The sequence below is a fragment of the Halichoeres trimaculatus genome, unplaced genomic scaffold (assembly GCF_033239565.1).
Source record: "Halichoeres trimaculatus isolate MK-OKI-2021-1 unplaced genomic scaffold, fHalTri1.1 fHalTri1_scaffold_3, whole genome shotgun sequence".
Classification (NCBI taxonomy): Eukaryota; Metazoa; Chordata; class Actinopteri; order Labriformes; family Labridae; genus Halichoeres; species Halichoeres trimaculatus.
The window spans coordinates 11,470,286-11,489,479 of NW_027437181.1; the positions used below are offsets into that span (position 1 = coordinate 11,470,286).

General features: G+C 39.3%; 1 protein-coding gene across 3 annotated transcripts; it reads right to left on the reverse strand.

The window, feature by feature from the left end:
• Nucleotides 1-156: 156 nt before the first annotated feature.
• LOC141787908 (monoacylglycerol lipase ABHD2) lies at nucleotides 157-18,854 on the reverse strand. 3 transcript variants are annotated; one of them, XM_074666623.1, is made up of 12 exons: nucleotides 18,653-18,854; nucleotides 16,807-16,880; nucleotides 16,274-16,315; nucleotides 15,840-16,055; nucleotides 11,864-12,039; nucleotides 10,866-11,033; nucleotides 10,139-10,322; nucleotides 8,962-9,054; nucleotides 8,511-8,612; nucleotides 8,352-8,421; nucleotides 8,174-8,258; nucleotides 157-5,136 (listed from the first exon to the last, which is right to left on the reverse strand). In XM_074666623.1, exons 4-12 carry the CDS (start codon nucleotides 16,046-16,048, stop codon nucleotides 4,928-4,930), a joined length of 1,296 nt encoding a protein of 431 aa, XP_074522724.1. In that variant the 5' UTR covers nucleotides 16,049-16,055; nucleotides 16,274-16,315; nucleotides 16,807-16,880; nucleotides 18,653-18,854; the 3' UTR covers nucleotides 157-4,927. The 3 variants fall into 3 exon arrangements, with proteins under 3 accessions (XP_074522724.1, XP_074522723.1, XP_074522725.1); XM_074666622.1 differs by lacking the exon at nucleotides 16,274-16,315; XM_074666624.1 differs by lacking the exons at nucleotides 16,274-16,315; nucleotides 18,653-18,854 and adding an exon at nucleotides 18,525-18,544.
• Nucleotides 18,855-19,194: the final 340 nt, after the last annotated feature.

Here is a 19,194-nt window from a genome sequence, read left to right on the forward strand (position 1 = left end):
TATTTCTCCAAAGCAGTTATACGATGGTATACTCAAGTAAATTTAGCAAAAACAAGGTGTTGAGCATCAACAAAAAAAAACAGCATAAAAAAAGAACAAAAAAAGGTGAAGAAAACACTCTTGTTTATTTTCCCGCATCAAATTCACAGTGTCAAGAGAAGACATATTCTATGTCAGAAAACATACCTTACAAAAAGAGGAATGATTTTGTCAAAGGCACCAAAAATTACATAATTAAAAATCTCTTGGGGGAGCTTTAAGTTAAAAGAGTCAAATGGGTATTTTTGCAGTCCAGCTCATTTCAGATTGTGTACATTTTGATTGCTTTATCCTCTTTAATGACTATAACTGTGTATTTTTGTCTACAAAACAAATAATTTTTAGTATTCACATAACTTGTTAATGAAGTTGTGGAATCCCTGTGAAATTCATCTCAGATATCAGATACTGAGAGAGAATAGTGAGTGGTAGGACTAATGAAGGATCTGAATTTTTTTGGTGGCAAGTGTTGTTCATCAGAACAAATATATATTATTACTACAACAAGGATTTGGACCATAACGGCTTCTTATTACATTAAGATCCATGTCAGAGTCAATAGATAAAATGTAAATACAGTATTCTTTATCTGTTAGATAAAGCATTATCATAAAAACAAAAAAAAAACCCACAACTCCAGCTAACTAGCTCGTTGCAGTCAACAACAAGCTGAAAAGCAGAATTGTAAGCTGGGGGGACGGTGTTTACAGTCCAAATCACAACTTTAAAATCAAACATACTGACTTAAGACTCTGTGTCATGTAAATAAAACATTTTACACCAAATTGTGGTGAAGAAAATAAATATAACTTTAGGATTGTTTGAGTTACCCAGTTGCACTATAACTGAATGAAAAGGCATCCTGAGTGTTCTGTCACCATATGAAGTCATCTGTGAAAAAACCTAGTTCAAGTTATATAACACTTTGCATTACAACAACATCACCACAAGAGAGCTCCACTGCTGTTAGTCTAAAGCTCCACATCCTTCACATCCCATCCTTTGTTTCCACCAACATATTGAGCACAAATTCTTGAAATAATAACCAGCTTATACAGAAACATGGGTGTGGCAGAGTTTTCCCAGAAAACAGAAACTTCTTTGTTCATTTGAGAAAATAATTTATTTTGGAGCACAATAATCATATTTCCTCACATTAGTAGATCACACACACCATTGGTTCTCTTCACCAAAAACACCCAGTGTTTAAAACCAGATTACATCATGTTGTGTGACTCTGAGCGTTCACTGTCATCGCTGCCACATCTTGAAACTGTTGCTCAAAATGCTCAACAGAAAATTAAAGCTGTATGATAAAAACATACTGTAAGCCCTGGTCCACTTTGTTTTAAATTGTTGGTATTTCAAATAATGAGTCATTTAAAAGGAAAGCAACATTGTGCAATGTTCATGCCAAACACAAGCTTTTTAGATTAATTACTTGAAAAAGGTAATATTCCAAGTGTTTAGCTTCAAATGACAAAGATGAGTCTGCAACCTTGAAAAACAAGATGTTTGAAACACTGCGGTTAGGATAAGTTCAGTGGAGCATATCAGCACAGTAAAACAACATCTCAGATCCCACACTCCATGAAGAAAAGATCTTAGTCTAAATGACATGATTTGGTCTTTTGCCACCTGACATTTTCTAACACATAAGCATTAATATGACAAGAAATCCCTCCTGGTTGGTTATTGCCTTTATTTTTTTAACATCTGTTCCCTCAAATATTTAAATATACACTTTTTTTCAAATATTTCTTTAGCTTTTGTTAATTTTTAAAGTGAAGAAGTTTTGGTTCCTGTTAATCAGAATTGGTGACATGACACGGTATACATTTACAGCATGTTTACTCGTCACCAACACTCACACTCTGATGCATTTGCACAAGAAAATGATACAAAACCGTTATAATAATACAAAGTTTTTTTAAAAAAAACAATACCCTAAATATTCAACAAATACATACATACAATACACCCAAACCTGCATTTTTCAACAAAGTTAAGATGAGGCAAAAATCATAAAAAGAAGACAAATGGCTCTCACTGCAGACACCAGGTTTGTGCTGGTGTTTTCAGTGTTCAGCAGATTTTTCTCCTAAAGGATACATTTAAATCAGCTGACTTGTCTGTAAATCAGAGCTGTGGATACTGTGAACCATGAGTGGGTTAGTCTCAGTGCAGGGACTAATCAGCAGTTGTAGTTTGTTCATTTCGACAACAGATGGCGACAGTGATTTGTGGTTTGAATGATGCAGGATGACAAACAGCCTCTCAGTTGATCTGGCATCAGAGATTATGTCCATTTCAAATTAATTTACTTTTATTGCCAATGTCAAAATAAAATTCAGAGCTTTTTTACACCTTCAGTAAGTCATGCTTGGCTGCTGATTTAGTACAGGAGGCTGAACAGATTAAATTTTGGAGTAAAATGAGGGCACTGGTGTTGGATCAGTAAATTCTCTGTGTATAGAGCGGTGACTTTGGATGTGCAAATCTTTTTTTTACTACAGCCAAGAGCATGGGTGAGGCTAATACCTGGATTCTGTTAAATTTTCTTAAAGCAACTAAAGTTTGAGAGTTAAAATGAAGCAATTTATACCGCAAAAAAAGACCTCCTTACACTGGGGGTAATTTCATTCTTGAGCAACTGTAGTACAGCAAAATTAATTTTGATAGGAGATCAATAATTTCGGTACATACTTGAGCAAAAGTGTCAAGAGTTTGACTGTTCAAGTTTTATGAATAATGTCTAATTTCTTTCACAGCATCTCATTTTCTCAGATTGTAAACAAAACTATTTTTGAGGCTTCAAATGAACTTAAAAGACATACAATGTCTTCTTTGAGAGTTAACAAATGCTTATTTAGTTCCTACATGACTTTTTGATCTGTTCACTTCAAGATAAACACTGAGTTCCTTGTCTGTTCCAAAACTCGCTACCTTGAAAAGACATTAAACCCAGGTCTTACAAAAGCCTCAAAGCCTCACAACATCAGCTGTTGTCAATAACCTGTTTTCCTTTCATCATTTTTAACCACCCATCTGTTTCGTCACAGTGTTTCAGAATACAGATTACTTGGCTGGACTGGAAGAAGCTTCCAAAGCCCTTACATTGAAATTCTCCAATAGATTCAGGTTTTGAAAAGTCTATAGTTTCTATTATTGCAGTATGATTCCATCAAAACACAGTTGATGTGGATTTCAACATTTCACTACAGTGTTCCAGTGCACCCTGCTGTGCTACAACAGCTTAGGCGCTCAGCTCAGCACAGACAAGAAAAACAAGAAATGCCGTCTTTGAAAGAAAATATTCCCTTGAGTTAAAACCAGTCTCATCTATCTTGCATGCATTGCTTTTCGTCTTATTACACAGTAGAACAATCACTTGCATTTAGAAACAATCAGCTGAAATAAACATTTGGTTTAACACTTGTATCCTTAGCCCTCCTACTCATCACACCTCACAGCTCAGATTAGGAGAAAAACCTGCCTCATGCTGCAAAACTCCCTCTCGTAATGACCACCGTTAGCCAATCAACCAGCAGCCTCAAAATTATGGAGGGGAGAATTCGAAAAATAATACTGAGATGTTTACAACCAGTGAAGTACTTTCAAGTTAGTGTGCTCGCCCTGGAGCAGTAACACAGTCTAGCACTGGACCACTCAGGGGCTCGGCTGGTAGCAGGTCTGTGCCTGTGCAGCAAGAGAAGCACAACAGAGCGTTAGCTGGACCTGAAGCTGATCAAAGGCAATGAGAGAGTAAGAGGGCTCAAAGACATGGACAAAAGACAATACAGGGAACATTTGAGTCATCTAACTTTTCGTTATCATCCTTGCTCCTTCCTGGTGTTTCTATCAATCACTATCCAGCTAAACAGCTCATAATCTCTATCTCAGGGCCTTGAATGAGGAATCAAAAGAAGATGAAGACGTGTCACACAGGGAGTAAAGTGCATTGAATCAAAGTGATAGAATGCAGTAGTGGGAATGTGCATGTTTTCCTCCAGGGTTGATCCCTGCTCATGTTTTACACTTTCATTTCAAGCGCATAACACAAGTACCAGAAGGATGTCATGAGGTGGAAATAATGTTTAAAATCCCCATTGTAATACTTGTTTTTTTCAACTGGATATTTTCTAAAAAATTGGGTGACATTTCATTCAAAAGAACCGACATAAAGGGGTCAACAGACCACCAACTGAGAGCTCAGATCACACCTACCAAACACAAAATCACATGTTCTGTCACGGGTCTTTAACTCTCCATCTACGCAGGCGCACACAGACACATACACACTACATCTGGAAGTTACACACACATAGAAAGTACAAAGACGCTGTGTTGGTTAAGACAGCAGACTAGGCTACATGGCCTTGGCGGTGATAAGCAGTGAGCTTCTTACAGGTGCAGTAAGTTGGCACCTGCTGCAGCACAGTCCTTGATTACAGTTACAGGAGGCTCCATGTGTGCTCTTTTTTTACTGGACTACTCTAAAGTGGTGCTCTCAAGTTCTTTTCAATGCCAGCTTGACTTAATGTTTGTCATTTTTGGTCAACACCTCCATAAGCAAAGGATCAATGTTGTGTACATGCAGAGAACAAAATGTTCCTGCTTCGAATTCAGAGTCTCCCTGATGGAGAAGGGCACAAAGGCAGTTCGTTGTTTTTGTTCCTTCAAATAATGTAAGGTGACGGTGAATCGAGGGTGTCAGTGTAAAAAGGCATGGGGGACTCTGTGTGTGTGTGTTTTAGAGATTTGGGTGGCACCAGAGGAGAAGGCAGAGAAGAGAGTTAAGGTTTAGTTCAGATGTCTCCTCTGTGCTGGGAACTGAGGGGCTGGAGAGGGTGAGAGGAAAGAGAAGATGTGAGAAAGAGGCAGAGGTTTATGCTTTTTCCTCTTTACAGGAGCTCTCACTCAGGGGGCCACTTTGGCACGGCGGTTTCTGTTTCTCCCACTGGCATATGGCGTTGGCGTAACCCACAATCACTTTGTCCATCCAGGTGAGGGGCTGGGGGAAGAGCACCGCGCCCTCAAAGAAACCCAGGTGGCCCCCGTGTAGCGTCAGGGAAAAGATCACATTGGGCTTCTTTGCTGAAGGATGACACAACACATAGGAATTAGGCCTCTGTACTCTGTACAGTGTGTGCTTATCAGTATCAGAAAACCAACAGTGGACACATGACCAAATAGGGGCATGACAGGGATTATTATATGCCTGATATAGATAAAGAGGGTGTGTTTGGCTGGGCAAACAGATAAGAACATGACACAACTTCTGGAAGGTATGGTTCAGTAGCAAATACCACAGCTGAAAGTTTAGACCAATGGATAAGCTGCAGATGACGAAACTGCAAGATTGAAGTAAAAAAGAAAACAAAACAAAAACAAATGCTTGTCTTTGTCCCCACAGAGCCATGACCTTGTCCTCATCAAACTCCTTTTATTGATCCCATCCCTTACATAACTGTAAGCAAATCCCTGCAGCCACGATGTGAGCGCCTGTTTTGTAGCAGCCCAATGATGCTCAAGGTTTTGGAATCAGATGTTCAGTGATCAAATAAAAGCGCAATGTTCAGGAATCTTTACTCTTAGCTATCAACAAACTGACCAGACAGGGTTATGGGCTACGCCTACACAAGGGAGAAAAACATGACTACAGAGACGTGTAGAATTTGACAGATGTTAAATATATGTTGATCTATAAATATACACCTAGAATTACTGCCTCAGGGATGCATACCTCTGGAAACCTGTTAGGCTGCAGTTTTACAACCAGTTACATGTTTCTCATGGAATGACAGTGTAACTTTTGCTGGTATGGTATGGGGACATACGAATAAACTCAGCATTTCTGACACATTTTCCTAAAATCACAACAAAAAAATTGGAAGACTGATAAGAAAATTAATCCTTTCTCTCTTTTTGAGTTTGAGTTCCCAATAATGTAGAGGACAAAATCCTAGTTACTTGAACCCTTTAACACAAAAATGTTCTCAATAAATTTCGGAGTCTAAGTGATTATGCCTTGACAAGACTAGGATGGTAAATGTAACCAAAGAAGTGTTTTTTTTTCCAAGGAATTAAGTTAGGATGTCAGTTTTGGAGGTTGATCTGACTTTTTCAATTGTCATCACTCAAAATTGGATCCTGTTAAAAAACATGTGATGGTGAATCTAATATTTGACTTCCACTTTATCTTCCACTCAAAGTAAGCATTTGTGCCAAATTTGAAGACAATCCCTTCAGACATTCCTGGGATACCATGTCAACTCAAAATAGAAAGCTGGAGGTAAGTGGAGGCAAACCAACAGCTAACTAAAAACATGGCGCCTCCTGTCACAGTTATCACCAGCAGAGGCTTAAAAAGGAGGACAGCCTTTATTTCAATCCATGTATGAACCTCAGCAGAGTGCTGTCGCTGCGGTCAACCAGGCAGAGTGGTCCTGTGAAAAGGATTGGCCTGAATCTTGTTATTCTCTTGCTTTTATCTGGGTTAGTGGGTGAGCCTGATGCGGTTGACTAGTGATTAAGATCCCACAGGGTTTTCACCACTGTGCACTATTCATGACAGCTGCTGAGCTGCCACAGGACAGCCTTGAGCTCGTTCAGACCCGAAGCTATGTTTCTTCAGCAGTTTCTGAGTGACAGGTTGGAACAGAATGATCTGGAGAATAAGTTGTACTGAGAAAAGGTGGTGAGACATGTTATTTTTTTCACATTCTGTACATCACTGCCTGAAAAAAAACTATAGAAGAACAGATCAAAGATGAGTATTACTTAATAGCAAGCTAACGATTGGTCTTATCAAATACTTTCATCCAAGCTAATCACAGCACCAACACAGCAAGTTTATTTCTGTTCTTCCTGGCAGCCCTGTGTCTGAGTCACTGTGACACTGTTTCAGGGCAAAGGTGACTGCTGATCCTCCTTTCAGTGAGTGTTGCTCTCCAGAGACATATGAAGTTGCATGAACTCCCAGCCCAGACTCATCTGACTACACAAACAATCTCACATGAGGGTATTTTCTTTTCCAAAACAGTTTAAGTGCTCAGTATGTTTAAATATAGCTCAGGCTGTGAGGGGGGACGTTTGATTAGTCACTCTGTAACATGAAAGCGTAACCACTTTTTATGAACTGAGCTATAGATGTGCTGTTCAGACCAATGCAGGTTAAAACCTCTAATGATCTAGACCTGTGAGACAGATAAACTTGGTCTAACCCTAACCCTAACCCTAACCCAGATGCAAAGAAGGACCATTCACTAAGCTATATATGTGATGGATTGTTGCAGCTGCTTAAACACACCCAAAGGCATAACTCACACCTCTGACCTGATCTACAGTGTGCGTCACTCCCTGCTCTCATCAGGGTGGAGGGCCCACTTATATATAAGAAGGCCTTTTGAGACTGCAGACATGTTTTTATTTTGAGAACTAAACATTCAGAGTCAACAGCAACTGTTATGGTTAGACAGGACAAGCCTGCTGTATCTACAAAAGCAATGACTCAATGGAGAATCAAATATGGGACACAGTGTGTCTGTGTGAACATGACAGACTCCAGTACAGAATTTCCCTCCACAGAGCCAAGTACACAACATTATTTTTGGCACCGTATTAAATATTCAGTAAAATCTAGTGCCATTAATTTTTCAGCTTGTCAGGGCTATTCATGATTGGATTATAAAACACTGGTTATATGCAGGTTTCAGTGAGAATTGTTTTGAGTGACTGATGTGCAGGGTTTTATCTTCATTTTTTTTAGATGTGGAAAAAACAACCAAAACTGTGATTGCAAACCAACATTTACTCAAAACAACTTTGCACTTGAACAAACCAGTACTTGGTATTACTCATATAAATGTGAAAGAAATAAAAAGTGCATGTGTGTCCTGCCCTTAAAGAATTGTAGTTTGACTTTTCTGATCCCTACACCTCACAAAACACCAGTCCCCAATGCAGGAGAGGGAGCAGAATCATATGATGAATATGAAACTTGGGGCTTCCACGTTGCCATGTGAATGGCTAATAACGATCTCCCAATTCTATGTTCTAGTGAGCTTGGGGTTACAAAAGTGTGTCATTTTCCCCACAAGAGTTAAGTACAGCACTGCTGTCATGTTGTTACCTGCTAATGTGCGAGGGATGGTGAGCAGTGAATCATGAACCAGAGGATCGTCTGCTGAGTTCACTAGCAGCAATGGCACATTTACCTGCAAAGAAAGACCCGTACATTACAAAAATACACAAACAGACTTTGAAAGAGTGACAGAATGTGTAATGAAGTGTGCAAAAGCAATTCTTACATTGTGAATATAATGTACACAACTCTCCTTCTCATAGTACTCCTTGAGAGAGCTGTGGCCGTGGAATTTTCTGTTGAAACCAAAAAAACAAAAGTCCATCATTTAGGTTTTTTTTTTATCAGAGATTTGTAACCTTTGCTTATCTGCTTCCCATTATACCTCATGATGCTGTCATCAATCTGCATGAGGGACGTTGCTATCCACAGCCGACCGACATCTGCGTTCATTGATTTCACTGAGCTTCCCCCAAACAAGCTGTGTCTGTAACAAGCAGGAAAAGGGACATAAACACAAAGAAAAACATATTTCAAAATGTTGAAATAGTTGGTTTATAAATGTGCTGTAAATTACTCTTGTGTTGTACATCACTTTGGACAGAAGCATCTGCTAAATGAAACTAAGGAATAGTAGAATTGTACTCAGCTTTTTATGCAGTTCAGATCTTTACACAAAATGTTAATACAGCATTTAACTTTACAAGGTGTATGTAAGAATGCTGAATGTGTGATAAGTCTGTGTATTGTCAGATTAAGCTAAGATGAAAACAGAGAAGGTCATTGTTCATGGAGTTCCCTACAAGCCAACGAACTGCATGTACCAATGGTGATACCTGTGTGAGAGGATGATTTTCTTCATGTTGTCAGCCATGAGAAAATTATAAAAGCGTCTGAACTGGTCCCACTGCAGGAATGTTTCCTGGGCCCTGAGGGATAAAGACAAACACACAGGAAGTCAGCTCTATGCAGCCTGTCTGCATTACAAACAACACACCAAATGTCCTGAGTAATCCACAGGACAAAGAGTCACGCCTGTGTGCAGAGTAGAGCAATAGTGTCAGGCATTAGTTTGCAGCTCACTAACAGAGACAGGCAACTCCAAAACATTAGCAAAAATGTATCTAAAAAAATACATGACCATTTGATAAAATAAATGTCGCATGCAATCAACACTATTATTAATTAATCAAATATTATTTGTGAAGAGGAACGACTCTAAAAGACAAAAGTAGTCGCAGGGTCAAAGGGTCAGCTTAGGTTGGGACACTGATTTGAAAGGAGGATTTAGTAAAAAGGGAAAATGTGAAATCCTGCTTTCAAAGCCGGCAGTCACTGCAACACAGCGCTCCGTCTGCATCCAACTTAGACAGATCCAGTCTGTCATGTCTGCCAAGAGACTCTGGCTGCATGTAAAACCCTGAAGGTGTGGCTCAGTCCAGCATGAACATGGGAACATTCATACATTTATACATTTGTTTGCCCTGTGGGCTTCACAAATATGCCTTTGTGTATACAAAATGTTTATACTTGGAATGCTGTTAGACCACCGCTTCAGTTCCCTGTGTTTTGCAAACAAACCCTCCTGCTCTTTATGCACCATTAATCAGATGAAAAGGATTTAGGTAGATGCTTGGTATAGACAATACAGCCTGGACACACAGAGACCTACCACACTGCAGAGTGACAGCAAACTGGGAAAACCTAACGACATTTGCCAGTGCACAGCACTTCCAAACTCTGATTCTGAGTTTTTGTGAGTCTTTCTATTTCAAAGGAAAGGTTTTGAAAATGGTAATTGAAAAACTACAAAGTGAACAGCTGAAAGATTAAACAGCTGGGATGCTCGGTGACCCGGGCACATGGTTGTATTATGTAATCACTAATCATACTGTGGCATTATGCTGAGCTTCATCAATATTTATAAACTTGTGAGCATCTAGTGCTTGTGTAATACAGGGGTTTAAATGAAAGTGTAAATTTTTATTAAAACATGAGAGGACGTCTTCTCACCTGAGAGCACTGTACCCCTGACAGACGCTGACACAACACAGCACTCGCTCCTGGTTTGTCCTGTTCTCTCCCAGAAACTTGCAAACGATGTTTCCACCCAGACTGAAGCCCACCACAACCAGCTGGGTCTGAGGATACGTCCGCTTAATGTATCCCACCATGGACGCAAACTCCCATGTGCATCCTGTTAGGGAAAGAGTTCAGTTTTCAATCAATAACACCTACATGAGATGGAGTATTTTTCTTTGCTCAGCAGTCACAGCTAAAGGTGCTTTTAGCTCAGAGTATAACATTTATCTCTATCAGAACTTTTAAATAAGATCAGGACTAAAATCTCTTATTATCTCTTATTCTTAGAGCTTTAGTAGCTCATAAAGCCTTTAAGCCTCACCTTGATGTTGTAATGAGATTTGTCTCAATGCAAGAATTAAAATACCTCAAGCTAAACCAGATTATATTGACACAAAGTTAAGGTGCGACAATTTAAAAACATTAAACATGTATTTCAGCTGAGCTCACAGCTGTAAAATGAGTGAAAGCTGTCTTAATCCTCAACCCCACCCGACAGCTGGAGAGGGAGTGGAGTGGGTTAAAGAAATAAAGTGATGATTCAGTCATGCTTTTTTTTTTTTTTAGATCGCATCAAATTCTTTTTTCATTCCAATACACTAGTAATTCTGTTATTTTTCCCCAAGTACAGTGCAGTAGAGTCAGCTCCTTTACCCACCATAGGTAAACATGCGTGGAGAGGTCAGCTCAATGTTGGGTAGAGCTCCCAGGTGGTTCAGCACAGCACAACGGTATCCGTCCTTCTGGGCATAATCCACAAAGGTTCGGACGTAATGCTTTTCACTATGGTTACCAATTCCAGGGCATATCACCATGGTGATGTCATCTGTTGTAACAGGCAGATGGATCAGAGTAAGACATCCTCCAGTGAGAGTAACAAATGCTCAATTATGAGGAACAATATGCTCCAATCAGTCTAAACAGCACATCTCTGAATTTGGGAAGGAAAGCAGAAAAGCAGAGCACTGCAGCAGATCCCTGATTAATTTTTCCTGTCGATTACAGCCTCAGGAAAAAAAGAATACAAATAGTAATGCTACTTTTTAGGAAACTCGTGTCATGTGAGTCTTAAGCTTTCTTGGAAGATCACAAGATTACCACTGAGGTCAGGGTTCAGCTAAGGCATCCAAAGCAAGGGATCCATCTTTAAAAATGTTCTCACACAACTGGTTTCCTATGTCCCACCTTTGTGGGTCACAAATCACTGATGAATAGTTCAAGGGAAAACCTGGAAAAACACTTGAAACTAGACAGAATCAAATCTTTATGCTCCATTTTTAAACCTGATTTTTTTGGTTACTTTTAAAGCAAAACAGAGAAAATAACTTCCTTCATTTGGCTAAGTTAGACATATCTATCAGGTATAACCAATGGGAGAAACTAAGGAAGATCAGGAGAAGAGGGATTATTTTACAAGATGGATATGTTTGTATACCAGTAGTATAGTATACTAGTGATACAAAAACAGCATTAATAGAAACCCTATACCAACAAACAAGCAAGACTTCCAAAGTAAGAGGGTATCTATGTTTTGCTTTGCATCAAACAGCCATTTGACCATCATCTACTGGAGTAAATGATGTCCAAATAGCAGCAAACAACAAAAATAAATAGCTGGTGAAAAAAAAAAAACATTGATGAAATTTAATTTATCACCTCCTGTTCGATGGTCCCCAACTGGCTCAAACAGGTCAAAGGTGGCAGTGGCCCCATCCTGCATGGGTAAGTACTTTCTGATTCCACTTGGGTGAGGTGAACTCACCCGACCAAGTTTCCCATACAGAGCTGTCTGGAGGTGACCACTCTTGCCCCACAGAAGAGGAGGAATGTACCTGGATAACACAAATATAGACGCTGCTGTTAAATCTGATCCAGAGATATGAGCTTACTGTCCTAACGCACTCAATAGGAGCTCAAGGTTACAGCCCAGAAACACCAATGACACAACATCTCGAGTAGATGAAAATGCATTCCTGGTTTATGACACTTTGTGACATCCTGGCACATAGTTTGCATACAGAGTGATATTTCCTCAGCTTTTAAAAGATCACTTTATGCTCCTTTCTGACATCTGTGTTTAGCACAGACTCTTGCTATGTTTTTATAAGTTGTGCTGAGCATGTGTACTTGAAACCCTCTGTAGGAGTTTGCTGTGGGAGTCAAGTCGCTGGGTTACATAATATTCCTTTGAAACATTGTGCCTTGTGTTGTGCATTATCATGAATTACCATCTTATTTCCACACCAGGTCCAAAACCATGTGAACAACCTGACAGGAAAACTGTGTCAAGTGCTTTTTTCACCCTCTCCTAACATCATTTAAAGAAAAGACCACTTTGAAGAGACTCTATAATCAGGATAAGAGCTTTAGGGATCACAACTAAAGCATATCTTTGTTGTTCTCCATGTAATGTTGTAATTCTTTTCAGGGGTTAAAACTTCTGAATCATGGCCCAAACCTGTGGTTTTATCTGCAGCGCCTTCTTTGAGTCAATCTCTGAACATCATGCTTTCACTGAAAAAAAGGGCATCCTGTGTTTTGATTAAAATCTCTATTTGAGGTTTCGGTTACTTGTTAACAATTTAAAGTTATTTTCTGAGGCATTTCTGCAGTCACTGATAGGGAGACTGCAAAGAGAAAAGAAATATGTGGCAAAGGGTCTTGCCTGGCAACTGCTGCAAAAAAGGCTGTATAGCCTCTGTATGTGGAGCGTGCCCTTAAGCCTCTAGGTATGTTTAACTTTTTTGGTCAGTTTATCTTTTCAAGTATTTCAACTAGACTGTTTTTATAGAAGAATGGAAATGGTTGAAAATAGCATGCATCTGAATGCCTCTTTTCACTTTTCCTCAGTTACATAACATCATATCCGCAATTTTTTGTCCCTTTTGGTGTGTCTTAGAAGGCCATTAGATGAGATAAACAAAACTCTGTTGACACTAATAGTGAACAAATGACCTAAACACAGAAAGATCCTAAGTAGCAACACAGAGCAAAGGGTTCAGTGACATTAACAGTTACACAAGCCCTTCAACCTGGTGAGGCCAATGGTCTTACACCACCTACAACAATTACTGCTCGCAGAAAACACACTCTTACATAATGGGACTGTCAATCAAAATCAGACTGCTTCCATTTACTGATAATGTAATCACGTCCAGCATGGAGTTTTACAATAAGCATAGCTTAACCCCTCTTCTCTAGAAGGTACTCTGCAGGCTTAATCTATAGCTACTAGAAGAGGATAACCTCAGTGTTGCAACACAGATAGTTCTGTAACAAGTAAGGTACACAAGCAGCATCATAAAAACCCTTTAGACAGGCCAAATGAGTCATTTCTGACAACCAAGCTAAAGACATGCTCACATATGACTGGGGACTTTTGATACTTGATACATGATCAGCATTTACTTTCAACCCATGAAAACAATTAAAATACAAAACACATTATAATTATAAATCAACAAATGTGTGTGATTCAAAACTTGGTGATGATTTGTTTCTGATCTGAGACTCTTTAGAGAAGTAAATTTCAACTTCTCATACAGTGTCCACTCTCTGTTTGCTTTAGCAGCAACAAGTGACAGGAAAAGGAAACAGACACGTCACTGTGGTTTTGATGAGGACAAGATCTAAGGTCCAGATCAAAGTCCAGAAGTAAAGTCACTGCCTTTTGATGCTTGCAAACTGGGGAAATACCAAATACTCTCTTAGATGAAAGAAAAATAGGCTGGAGAGTGCTGGGTTTCTGCTACAAGACTGCTTAAGAGAATGAATAGATGACAAACTGATGGCTTGTTTATGAAAGCTATATAATTCATAATAGGGCTGCAGCTATCAAACATTTTTAGTGTTCAAGTATTCTACTGAAAATCCCATCGATTAATCGTGTAATCGGATAAAATACATTTTTGTTTAGTTAAAGAGCAGCTATTTTTCAAATGAAAATTTTTCTCTTTAAGAAATAGACTTTTCTGATACAGCATGTCAATAAGAGCACTTGCTTTGGTAGCTCCAAAATTTGTAAACACACTTTGACACATTTTTTGTGCCTTGGACATCTCATCAAACGTTGCGGACCCAAATGGCACCCGTTTCTTAGAATGACCCATTAGTCTCCAAACTCCAGAAAAGAAGCTAGATTTGTTGCTAGTTGCTATTTTGTATAAGGGGTAGCTTGAGGGATCTGAAAACTCTCTTAATATGTCCTCAGCTCTATCTGAAATACCACTCTTTGATCTTTTTAAAAATTAAACGATTCCTCGAAAAAATTACTCAAGTATTTTTTGTAATCAAGTACCTCAAATCATTCGAGGAATTGTTTCAGCTCTAATTCATCCCCAGAAAAAATGTATAATGCTGGATTTTATCGCTTCTCTCTGTGCGTCTATTGCAAAGCTCTGTCTGAGTGTGTTGCTGCTAATCTGTCTGGTATTGATCTCTTTATTATTGGCAGCTAGTTTGATATAAAGTATGCACTTGTTACAATACCCCAATGTCTAAAAACTTAAAATAAATGTCTAAAAACTAAAAATCTAAATTTATCAATAAGCTGGGAGTGTCTGTGATTGTTGTTTAAAAAAGTAAAATAGTATTTAAATTTAAATATAAAAAACAAAAGCTATCACCTTAAAGGGTCACTTGTCCTGATTTGCTCTGCATGTTGGCTGACAACCTTGTGTACATGTTCCCAAACAAAGCCAAAGAAAACTGCTGTTGACTCTGCTAACCTCACAACATCTAAGCTTTTCCCCATGCAACAGAACTTTGTTATGCAAAACCACAGGCAAGAGGTCATCACAAGCGTCACTTCTCAACAACGCAAAGACAGGACACTGACGATGCCAACATCAACAGAACAGACAGCTTTGAAGACTTTGCTATATCAGGGCCAATGACAGTCGTGTCACATACATTTCTGTAAGCAACATATGGCTGTTCGGGGGGATAATGACAACAAGGGAGACACAGATGTAAACACCGCAGTGCCCTTATGATTCTGTGACCCTGCAGCTGAAAGGCAAAGGGCTCCGTAACAATCGGTTATACAAACAGACACTTGTGATGAGGGCTCAAAGAGAGGCCACCCTACAGAGATCCCCTGGAATATTACGACACCAGCAGACAACAGGACATTAGTAATGCTCATTGAGATTTAGCTTGAGCAGGTGGAGGGTTTAACCAAATCACAGGGTACTGAAACCAGGCAGCAGATCTGGTTTAGTTTACCCACTAGACCAAAGTTTGCAAGGATTACTTAAACCCAGATAGAAGATTTAAACCATTCAGGAGATCAGACTCGTTCTCATTTGAGGACATGCACTGTTGTACATGCAAACATGGTTTCCCTACAGAAAAGAAGTCTGTATTCATAATGTGAGTGTGACAAACCCAGTCCTCCATCGGGACAACCCCCTGCAAACACTGCCTGATGTTTATTCATGCTAGAACTGGTGCCTAGACAAGACATCTCTGGCACAGACATGAGGCAAATTCAGGAACACTGATGACAGATGGGACAACTGCCAGATAAACAGCTACCTTCACTGCAGCCCCAGATGGCTCACAAGTATAACCATTTCCATGGTAATGCCCTGAGTCTTTGTGACAGACACTGAGCTGAGAACAAACTCACTCTTTGGTCAGCTGAGGACAGGACTTGAGCAGGAAGCGGTTGAGAGGAGTGTCCTGGTAGGTGAGGTCTGGTGGTGCAGTTGGGCTCTTCAGGTTTAAGCAGCGGACAACTACGTAGAGCACTGTGGCCACTGCTGCCAGCTTCATGCCGTCAAACATTGCTGGCAGCTCTGGGTAGATGGAGTGGACGTCTGACTCGTGGGCGTTCATGGTGATTCTGAAATACAAAAGAGTGTGCCACATTTCTTTCAGTGCTTTTACAATAATTTACATTTATTTAATATTTCAGCAACAAATTCACGGCTACTTGTACTCGCTTTCACTGTTTATTTAGGATTAATTTACTAAGCTCTGAAACAATGAATATGATGTGAGATATGGGCTTAAACACATGGATGGAATGTGATAATATCTGAAAATATATGTCTGACTAACCTAAATACTCCTCCTTGTTCCCAAAGCCCTGCAGCAACCAGTCTATGGGAATACAGAGGAGCAGCCCAGTCAAATACAGCACAGTCGGCTTCATAATACACTCACCTTAATTACATTTCAGCTTAAAATGGGTCAATAGGAGCCTTTGCTACATAGCTAATAGAGGCGCTAACATAACTTAATATAAAGACACACTGTGATTCTGGACTAAGAAATACCAAATCTAACACACTGCAGTTATATCATATTTATTTTTTAGTTGCACATGTTAGGTGCTTTAAACCAAATTCAAATGAGCTCTGAAATTATCCAATTAGTAACTATTAAGAGCACATATAGAACAAGAGTATATCTAGTTATACGTAAAGGAGAAGTGTTTGATTTCTCAAGCGTAAATAACAGTGTGCTTTCCATTGTTGACCAAGGGCTTACATAAGACTGACAAAACAACAAATGGCGGTAACTGTGTGTTATAACACATGTACGGGAGATGGTATGTGTAAAGCTGTAAAATGTGATATCTATTTACTTACTATTGATGTTTAAGTTGTTGTCCAATGAAGACTTCACAAAGTGTGAAATGGGATGTCACAGTGGTGTGGTCAACCTGAAGAAAAACACAATAAATATATTAGTTCCTTTATCATAATAACTGATGGGTATTGTTTTCCATATTATCAAACACAATCCAACTACTGTCTCGTGTTAAAGTTTCTTAAGTGTGTACTGACCTTCTAAAATTGTTTTTTTTTTGTGTGTCTTTAGTACAGTCTTTCTGAAATTCTTTGCAAAGCACAACAAAAACAACTGCAAAGGCTATCACATTGGTACCTCTTGGTATTCCCATATCCTTGATAAAGAATCACACAATCTGTGTTGGGACCTGTTTGAAATTATTAATTTACATCTTGATTATCATATACTGTTTTTGGCTGGTGGTCAAAGCTATTGACAAACTATGATATTGAAAACATTCAGTCCACCAGAATGTATATATATATTAAGACCAAAAAAGGTGTTGTAGCACACAAAGCATTCAATGTACCTGTCCCTTACATGTGTGAAGCTGGTTTGAGGTCAGACAGAGGTGTTCAGCAGTAATACATATGAATCCTTTTGGTTCTGTGTGTTACATTTTGGAAGCCTGAGAATTACACTACTCCCATTAACACTTGACCTTGGGAGTTGCAGTCATTGGTGTTAGTCATTAAAAGGTTGACTGTACTCAAATGTGAAGAGGAAAAGTCAGAGTGTAATTTACTTGAGCTATGGCTGGATTGGTATCCTAAATAGAGCTGGTTTACTTTAAAACTTTGACTAGGGTCTTGGTTGAATATTGTCCGGAGATTACTGAACTGGGAGCTGTCTAGTCTCTGATGTGTGTTTATGTTTTCTGCAGTTAAGCGGTCACATAATTACATTGCTTCCACAGTAGCTTTTTTTCTGTACATGTGACATATGGACCCATAGATCCTTTAAACTCATGCACTTACCCCCAACTACATCTGTTTAATCCTTGCATACTTTGTCTTTTATGTGCACATCTGAAAAATCTCAATCTAAGGAAGGACTTAACAGAGAGAAAGTTACAAACACTACCCTGAAAATGCCTTGAGTGACTTTAATCAACAGCCTAGCTTCAGTCTATATAAAAACACCAGTTGTGGTAACAACAGGGTGCTAGAATAATACCTGCTGAATATAATTAGCTTCATTAATTACACAACCCGCCCCACATCCACGCAGCTACCACCATTCTCATCCACCGCCAGCATAACCCGTGAGTAGCGTTATATCTGACAGTTGTGCCTGGCTTGTGCCAAAAGACACTGCGCTTATTAAAAGCCTTACAGTAAATAAATGATCTAATTTAACATGAGAGCAGCTGCAAGGATTAGCTCTTCATTCGTTGTCACGACTTCAAGCAGTCCGCGAGACAGTTCACAGCACGCGCTTGAGACGTTTGTAACCGTTGGTTAGCAAACATAGCGATAACGGGGATTTATGATCAAAAGAAAGAATGTTACGTGTATTTAAATGATATTGTTGCCGAAGAGGATGCAAATAATCCCAGCTGTATCTCTATTCGCTTCACTCGGTCCCGAAAATGATAGCCACCAAGCCCTTTTGTCGAGGTTGCTGACCAGAGAGTATTTTGCGCAGGAACTTCACATTGAGATACTAAACAAAGCACAAGCAACCAAGTAATATACATTTACATTCCTCAAAACCTCAGCTGTTTCATGCCTATCTTACAATTCGGCTTGTCGGTGAGTCCTCGGGGTCCATATTACAGCCGTTAATAATCAATATGATGAGGTAGCATCATCTCAGCACGGATAACACAAAACACAACAGCAGCCTTTTTGGTTTACTTACCTCGGCTGTGAGGAAAATTAATTAAGTCCTTGCTGCTTAAAAAGCGACAAGTCTTGTTATATCCGTGGCATTTCGTTTGTTTGTTTGTTTGTGCTCCTTTAAACCATGACTGCCTGATGTGTAGGACACCCACTTCATTCACTGAACCCAACTTAGCCACACTAGCCGACAGCAGCTCTGCTCTGACACATCTCCAATTCTACTTCCGAGAAGAACCTGGAATCAGGATACCTGCCTCCTCATTGGTTAACACAATCGATGACGTAAACATTGGCATCATCCCCACGCCCCTTATCTATAACAAACAACAATGTCACATATTTTTTACCTTTCCTTTCTCATCATCAGGTATTAATTGGTTGATTACCAACTAAATCCATAACTTGTATCGTTAGAGCAGTTCTTTAGTAGGTGGATAGATAGATTGAAATTAGCTGACATTGAATCGAGTGGTTCCTCCTAAACGTGACAGGAACGTGAGCTGAAACCTGTTACATAACATTTCCTCTTCCACTGTCTCAAAATTTTGGCATAGACAAATG